The sequence below is a fragment of the Alexandromys fortis genome, unplaced genomic scaffold, assembly GCF_014885135.2.
Source record: "Alexandromys fortis isolate MF-2015 unplaced genomic scaffold, M_Fortis_MF-2015_v1.1 scaffold_330, whole genome shotgun sequence".
Taxonomy (NCBI): domain Eukaryota; kingdom Metazoa; phylum Chordata; class Mammalia; order Rodentia; family Cricetidae; genus Alexandromys; species Alexandromys fortis.
In genome coordinates, this window is record NW_026068204.1 from 480,811 (window position 1) to 489,062 (window position 8,252).

An 8,252-nucleotide genomic window follows, 5' to 3' on the forward strand; every position below is an offset into this window, starting at 1 on the left:
TACTGAGTGCTGAGATTAAAGGCGTGTGCCACCACTGCCCGGCAAACAAATATATTTGTTAAATTTTTTTTAACAAATATATTTTATGTATTTATTTTTTTAATATTTATTTATTTATTATGTATACAATATTCTGTCTGCGTGTATGTCTGCAGGCCAGAAGAGGGCACTAGACCTCATTACAGATGGTTGTGAGACACCATGTGATTGCTGGGAATTGAACTTAGGACCTTTGAAAGAGCAGGCAGTGCTCTTAACCACTGAGCCATCTCTCCAGCCCCAAATATATATATTTTTTTAATTACAAGAGTGTGGGCACAGTAAGGAGATAATTTACAACACTTAAGATTTTTTGGATGTGTTTTACTTTATGAGTATGAACATTTTGCTGGAACGTATATATGTGTAGTACATGCATGCCTGGTGCCTATGGAAGTCAGAAGAGGGCACCAGACCCTCTGGAACTGTAGTTACAGAAGCTTATGAGCGAACATGTGGACCGTTGAGAATGGAACCTGGGTCCTCTACAAGAGCAGCAAGTGCACTTAACCAATGAGCCAACTCTCCAGCCCCTGCAACACTGTTTAAAAATACTTTTATTTTTCTTATTTTAGTTGTATTCTTGTGGTGTGTATGTGTGTGCAAGTGTGTGTATAGATATATGAATATGTGGGCAGGAAATCAGAGACATCAGAGCCTCACGGAGCTGGAGTTACGAATAGTTGTGAGCTGCCTGAAGTAGGCACTGGGCACCGAACGTAGGTCGTTCTACAAGGACAATATGCGTCCTGAACCTCTGAGCTATCGGCACCTTACAATATTCTTTACTCCAGATTCACTACCCAAGTACACAAACAGCCACGGTCACATCTGGCTGTGCCAGGCATGCCAGGGAAAGCAAGCTGCCTTTCGTGGAGCATATCAAACGCCACCTGGAAAGCTGTCCAGGATCGGAAGATAGTCCAAGGAAAGTTGGAAGTGACAAAGTCCACTGGGAGAAATGGCACAGAAGGGGAAACATCAGCTCATGAAGGGTCAATAGCTTACGTAAATAGGGCTTAAATGTTGTCCACTGTGTACTTCCAGTGTGAAGGCATCTTAGCAATATTGGGGGTTAGTGGCTGGAGCTTTCGGTGGATTACATGTTCTCACCATCTGAAAAGCCTGTTGCATGCTCCCACGATGGACTGGATTCACTGCAGAGTAACTGAGTGGCTGCTCATCAGGTAACAGCTATCTCCAGGTACTACAGTAAGCACTAACCTCTGAACCACTCCACAGCATGGAGTCACCTGGTGGCTTCACCTTTTTTTTTTTAATGATTTGTTTGTTTTTATTTTATGTGCATTGCTGTTTTGCCTGTATGTATGTCTGTGTGAGGCTGGATGCCCTGGAACTGGAGCTACAGACAGCTGTGAGCTGCCATGTGGGTGCTGAGAATTGAACCCAGGTCTTCTGGAAGAGCAGCCAGTGTTCTTAAGTACCGAGTCCTCTCTCCAACCCTATGGTGTTTTCATCTTATACTGACAACAAAGAGGGGTCTACTTGTTAGAAAAGGGGAATTACGGGGACTGGGGCTAGGAAATGAGCTAGCGGTTTGTCCCTAGATGGCAGCTATTAAAGGACATTTGTCATAGCCAGGATCTGTGAAATGGGGCCATTGTTTGGGAGAACTGGAAGCTGGGGAGGCGGGCTGTGAGGAAGGAGGGCCATAGTGCTCAGATAGGGATAGCTGTGTAAGACCTAACCAGAGCACTCAGGAGCTGCCTTCATTTGCCTGGCAAAGAGGCCCAACAAGGTAGTGGGGGAAACTGTGACAGGGGTGTAGCCCTGGAGACAGATATCCGGTGGTAGACTAAACAGGACAGCAGTCCACTGTCTGGTGTCTAGAATCTAGATGTGAACTGAACCGGGGGGGGGGGGGGGGGGGGGGGGGGGGGGGGGGGGGGGGGGGGGGGGGGGGGAGGATCACTAGTCTGGGCTTGGTGGTGGGAGCTAGTCCTGCAGCCTGCTGCTGTGATCTTAGGGAAAGCATCCTTCAAGGTCCACTGCCAGACATGAGTGAGCAGCAGGAGAGGGAGACAGAAGAGGATGAAGGAGGTACTTCAGACACAGCGCCCATGCTGCCCCGAAGAAGGCCTACTGACTACCATATCCCAGTCCTGGTATGCCCGGGGTGGCCCATCCTGACCACCGAAGGCCTCAGGACCCTGCTGCTGCCTGGCCGGGCTCTGGTTGGGTTCCTGTGTCATCTGCTGCTACCCGGGACAGTCTTCCTGCTGGTGTTGCTGCCAGCTGCTGCCATTGTCTACCTGGGATTCCTGTGCCACTCAAGGGTGAGCATTGGCTAGTCCCTGGGGGGTGGGAGTCCTGTAGAGGTTCAAGTCCCTGGGGTCGAAGATAAATCGACCCCCTTCCAGCCCTGCCTCTTTGTATGCAGAGATGTATGTGTCCTCTTCTGTAACCTCCTCTTCTGCCAACACCCCTACCAGCTGCAAACAAAGAAAAGCTTTTGTTTGTTACTCAGGAACAGCTGTCTTGCCTGTCCCAGGCTTCTTAGCTTTGTACCAGTAGGCACCAGGGCCTGGTCTGTGAGGTAGAAGTGGAGATAGGAAAAAAAATTGTCAAATTTCACCTATACTCAGTGCCTCTCCACTCTTCCCCAAACCCTCTTGACCTGGTCTGGGCTTCCCCACCTGTGGAGAGGGCTATGGCCCTTATATTCCTTTCTGTGGCTTCCTGTGTGGGAGAGAAATGACGCTAGCTGGTGAAGAGGCAGCTGGGGCTAAGGGCCGTGGGAAAGAGCACTGATGGGGACAGAAAAGCTGGGTTGGGAGAGCCAGGGAAGTTCTTGGAACCTTTCCTTCAGTCCTACCTGGGCCATTTATAGTCTGGGTTCCAGATCTCCCCCCAAAAAGACTTCAACACTGCTTGGCTCCCAGCAACCACAACTCAGGCCAACTCTCTTTGTTGTATTCTGGCAATTTCTGTCCTCCAAGCCCCACTTCGCTCTCCAGGCCCCGTCCCTTGTCTCTCTGGACTCTGCTGCAATCTCTAGGCTCCCCTTGGTCCTCCCCTCCAGACCTCGGAACCTGGTCCTTCCTCACGACTACACCACCCTGATGCATCCCGGTCCGACCCCACGCCTCCACTGTCCGCAGGTTCATCCAGCCCCGGGTCCACGGTGCCGAGCGCTGCTCTCCGATCGCGGCTCTGCAGCGCTCATCGTGTTCGGATTCCTCTCCTTGCCGCCTCTCCTGGTGCTCGCCTCCGCCGCCCGCTCCCTCCTGGTCCGGCGACTACGCTCTGTCCTGCCTACCCCGGCGAGGGCCCCCGAACCGCGCCGCCCACAGAGATGCAGCGAAGAGGAGCTGGCGGGCGGCCGCCCTGACGAAGAGAAGCAACTTTGTGCCTGGGTCTGATGCCTCAGAGACGTCTCCGTGTCGAGAGCCTCCACTTGACTTCCAGAAAGTGGGCGGACGAGTGGAGCGGCCGCCTCTGGGCTCGGAGCGCAGTGCTCGAAGTCGCCAGGAGATGGCAACCGGGTCCCTTGGACCGGGTTGGTGCTTCTCTCTGAGGAGGGAAGTGGTCCTCTGAGAAGGTGCCATGGGCTTTGCTCCCTTACCAAGCCAATGCATTCCACTCCTACCTGTCAGCAGCCAGCTTTGCGGATATCTATGTCTCCCAAAACCAAGCTAGTCCCAGAAGCTCCAGTGTGATCAGTAGCAACCAGACTTCATGACTTACCTTGAGACTCAGGAGTCATCTTGAGTCTCAAGGTCGGCCCATGGCCCAGGACAACGGCTCAATTGTGTCTATAGTCAAACATTTACTAGGTAAGGTTTTGTCCACACTTAGTCTGCGACCAGGATTAGTGGCTCAGTAAGTCCACGGTCAGCACTCTGTTTATAGTGTGTGTGTTTTTTTTAATATATAGTTTATTTTATGTTCAGTGATGTTTCTGTGTAAGGATGTCCCAAGCAAGCCCTGGAACTGGAGTTACAGACAAGTGTGAGTCTCAGTGTGGGTACTGAGAATTGAACATGTGTCCTTTGGAAGACCAGACAGTGCTCTTAGCTGCTGGGCCATCTCTGCAGCCCCTAGTACTCAGCTTGTTTTCGGAATCAGGTATCAATGTATACCCAGAACTGGGGCTCTGCCTCTGACCAGGGTTCTTTCTTTTGAGACAGGCAACAGGGAAAGAGCTCAATTTACAATATGAGAATTTTTGCTTGTTTGTCTCTCTGTGGTTTTGGTGCCTGTCCTGGAACTAACTCTTGTAGACCAGGCTGGCCTTGAACTCACAGAGATCCTCCTGCCTCTGCCTCCCGAGAGCTGGGATTGATGGCGTGAGCCACCACCGACCGGCTACAATGTGAGAAATTTTAAGATTTATCTTTGCATTTGACACGCTACAGCTTTACTAACAAGTTCCTATGTATGGGTAAATTATCATCCTTCTTCCACTCCTCCTCCCAGTCTCCCATCTCCTCTTCTTCCTTCTCCTTTCTCCTCCTCCTCTTCTTCCTCCTTTCATGTCTTCATGAACATACATACTAGTATTAAAATATCTTATTTAATTTTTCAGTGATCCTAAGAAAGAATTCCAAATCTTATACTTGTTAGGCAAGCACTCTACCACTGAGCTATATCCTCAGCTCAGGACATGTTTTTTAAAATTTTTTTGATTTTTTTAAAAATATTTATTTATTTATTATATACACAGTGTTCAGCCTCCATGCCTGCAGGCCAGAAGAGGGCGCCAGGTCTCATTACAGATGGTTGTGACCCACCATGTGGGTTGCTGGGAATTACTTAGGACCTTCAGAAGAGCAGTCACTGCTCTTAACCACTGAGCCATCTCTCCAGCCCCTTGGTTGGTTTTTTGAGACAGGGTTTTTCTGTGTAGGCTGGCCTTGAACTGAGAAATCTGTGGTGCCTCTGCCTCCTGAGTGCTGCAAATAAAGGCAATGCATCACCACACCCAGCTAATAAGGTTTTTTTTCTTTTCTTTTCTAGACAAGGTTTCTTTGAGTAACTCTGGCTATTCTGGAACTAGATATGTAGACCAGGCTGGCCTCGAACTCACGGAGATCCACCTGCCTCTGCCTCCCGAGTGCTGGGATTAAAGGCGTGTGCCACCACTTCTCAGCTAAGATTTACTATTATTATTTTTTAACTTTTTATTGATTCGTTGTGAATTTCACATCACACACTCAGTTCCCATTCATTTCCCCATCCCTTCCGTATCTACACCTCCTGCCCTTGTAACCTCCCCACCCCCAATAAAATAAAATTTAAAAGAAAAAAAAAACAACTCGTCATGGGAGCTATAGTGTGTCACAGTGAGTCACACAGTGTGCCCTTTAGTTCATCCATCTTTGCTTGCAAGTCTTCACTGCAGTGAGTCACCGGTCTAGTTTATGGCCTCTGACTTCTGCTACACTATTAGTACTGGGCCCTCACTGAGACTCCTCTTGGAGATCCTGTTGTTACCCTATATCATGGAGACCCTGCAGCTTCGAATCTGCAGGACTAACTTCTTCACATGCTCTAGCTGTTCACAGAAGGGGTGGATGTTGGGGTGGGCCAACTCACAGCCCTGGGCCTGGGCCTGGGCCTGGGCCTGGGTGGCAGATGGCCAGCTCTCCCTCATCCTCACCACCACGTCACCCTCTCCAGCACTGCCTCAGCTAGCTCACCCACACCCATACCACCAGGGCCAGCTCTACCGTGCTGCCCAGGCGAACTGAAGGGGCCACCCTCCCTCCTGAGCGCTGCAGTTGATGAGGGAAAAGCCAGCTTTCCTGCTCCCATGCTGCAGGGCGGAGGGAGGGGTGAAAGGCATCTCTCCTTCTCCCATGCTACCACATGACAGATGAGGTGACCATGGGGCCAGCTCTCCCCTCTCACCCCCTCTGGGCCGGTTCATCTGTGCCCGCTCTAGACAACAGGGTCAGCTCTGCTGTGCTGCCCAGGCGAGGTACAGGACCCACTCTCCCTGGTGCTGCTGCCAGTGAGGGGCAAGGCCAACTCTGTGCAGCTTTTGGATATTAACATGGTCCCAGGTGGCAGTCCAGACCAGGGACATACACATGGTGGTGATATGGGCCGTGGACATCGACACAGACCCCTGCTGCTGCATGGCTGTGACCATGGCCCTCAGTGGCAGCATGAACCGGGACTCACCGTGGTCTCCGATGATTTTGCAGGCTACTCACCTCAGGCTGTTTCTCTCCACCTTCACGTCTTCAGATCCACCTCTCTTCATAGTACTCAAACCGTTCTTCTCTTTCCCATCTCTCTGCCCCACACTTGCATGTCACAGTGGCTTGGGCTGTGGGCGGGGTCTCTAGGACGGTAAAACTGTAGTTCAACACAGACCTGTCCAGTCTCACAGTTGAACTGCTACCACAACCAGCTAGAGAGATTAGCAGATAGGCCAGCGATGAGACAGAAATACAACAGGACATGTCCAGCCAGTGGCAGGTCTCCATTCTGCGGGTTCTGCTCTTCTGCTAGGACGCAGCTCCGGGAATCACAGCCATTTGTACAGTGGTCAGTTTTCTCAAAGGAAGAAGACCTGGGCCCACTTGAACTTGTGTAGGTTACCGGCTCAACTGGTGGGCAGTGTCGTTCACCCTTCCCAAGGAGCAAGAACAGCAACCACCTTTGAGTCTCTAACTTTGCCCCACTTCATAGAGCACAAAGTGCTCGCTTCTCCACCACACACTTGCTTCTCTCTCTCCCATCGCTCCACAACTACTCACTTCTCAGAGAGTGCCCAGCTGGGCTCGGGGTAGCGGTGTTGTCTTTGTGCTTCCCAGAGTGCTCGGGTGGCCTGGCTGGCTTCGGCCCACAGGCTGGCCTTGAACTCAAGGACTGTCTCCCAGGCACTGGGATTAAAGGTGTGTGCCACCACACCAGGTTAAACCTTGGGCATTTTAAAAGGGAATTCTGCCACTTCTACCACTGAATGAACCCTCCAAGTCCCCCTCCTCAAAGCCCTGGTAATTTACAACGCCAACCCATAACGGTGATGATTGCCAGGAGCTGCCCCGGTTAGATTTTTTTTTTGGGGGGGGGTTTGGTCAATTTCATAAAAGCAAGAGACTTTTGAGAAGAGTGAACCTCAATTGAGAAAAGGCTACCAAATTGGCCTGTGGGCAAGACTGTGGGGTGTTTTCTTTTTCTTTTGTTTGTTTTTTGTTTTGTTTTTCGAGACAGGGTTTCTCTGTGGCTTTGGATCCTGTCCTGGCACTAGCTCTGTAGACCAGGCTGGTCTCGAACTCACAGAGATCCGCCTGCCTCTGCCTCCCGAGTGCTGGGATTTAAGGCGTGCGCCACCATCGCCCGGCTGTGGGGTGTTTTCTTGATTAATTGATGTAGCCAGGTGGTGGTGGTGCATGCCTTTAATCCCAGCACTCAGGAGACAGAGGCAACAGATCTCTGTGAGTTTGAGGCTAGCCTGGTCTACAGAGTGAGTTCCATGACTGGCTCCAAAACTACACAGAAAAACCCTGTCTCAAAAAACAAAACAAAACAAAAATTGATGTAGAAGGCTCAAGATCACCTTGAATGGTGCTGCCCTAGTCCTGTGGTTCTGAATTGTTTAAGAAAGCAGTTTGAGCAAGCCACGAGGATCAGTCCGGTAGCTTCTGCTTCAGTTCCTGCCTCCAGGTTCCTGCCTTGGTTTCCTGTCCTGATTTCATTTATCGATGGATTGTAACGCGCATATTTTAAGATGAAATAAACCCTTTCTTCCCCAAGTTGCTTCTGTTATGGTTTTGGTCCTTTTAAGAGATCTAATCTGCTTTATTTATTTATTTATTTATTTATTTATTTATTTATTTATTTATTTATTATGTATACAATATTCTGTCTGTGTGTATGCCTGCAGGCCAGAAGAGGACACCAGACCTCATTACAGATAGTTGTGAGCCACCATGTGGTTGCTGGGAATTGAACTTGGGACCTTTGCAAGAGGAGGCAATGCTCTTAACCTCTGAGCCATCTCTCCAGCCCCTAATCTGCTTTTTATTATAAGGAAGACTGGGAATGTTATGGTATTGGTCCCTTTAAGAGACAAGCCACGCCCACTCCCTCCCCCATCTGCTGAGGCAGGCTGATCTTCAGCTTCCAGCCTGAGTTCTCTCTTTTCCATCTTCCTCTCGAGAGGCAGTTTCGCTTCTGTCTCTCTCCCCACTTCTCTGCTTCCCCCCCTTCTCTGTCTCTTTCTCCTCTTCTCTCTC

At 50.2% G+C, this 8,252-nt stretch overlaps 1 protein-coding gene across 1 annotated transcript; it reads left to right on the plus strand.

Moving 5' to 3' along the window:
* Nucleotides 1-113: 113 nt before the first annotated feature.
* Tmem88b (transmembrane protein 88B) lies at nucleotides 114-7,052 on the plus strand. Its single transcript, XM_050130154.1, has 3 exons — nucleotides 114-1,226; nucleotides 2,027-2,336; nucleotides 3,162-7,052. Exons 1-3 carry the CDS (start codon nucleotides 1,063-1,065, stop codon nucleotides 3,420-3,422), a joined length of 735 nt encoding a protein of 244 aa, XP_049986111.1. The 5' UTR covers nucleotides 114-1,062; the 3' UTR covers nucleotides 3,423-7,052.
* The last annotated feature ends 1,200 nt before the right edge of the window (nucleotides 7,053-8,252 follow it).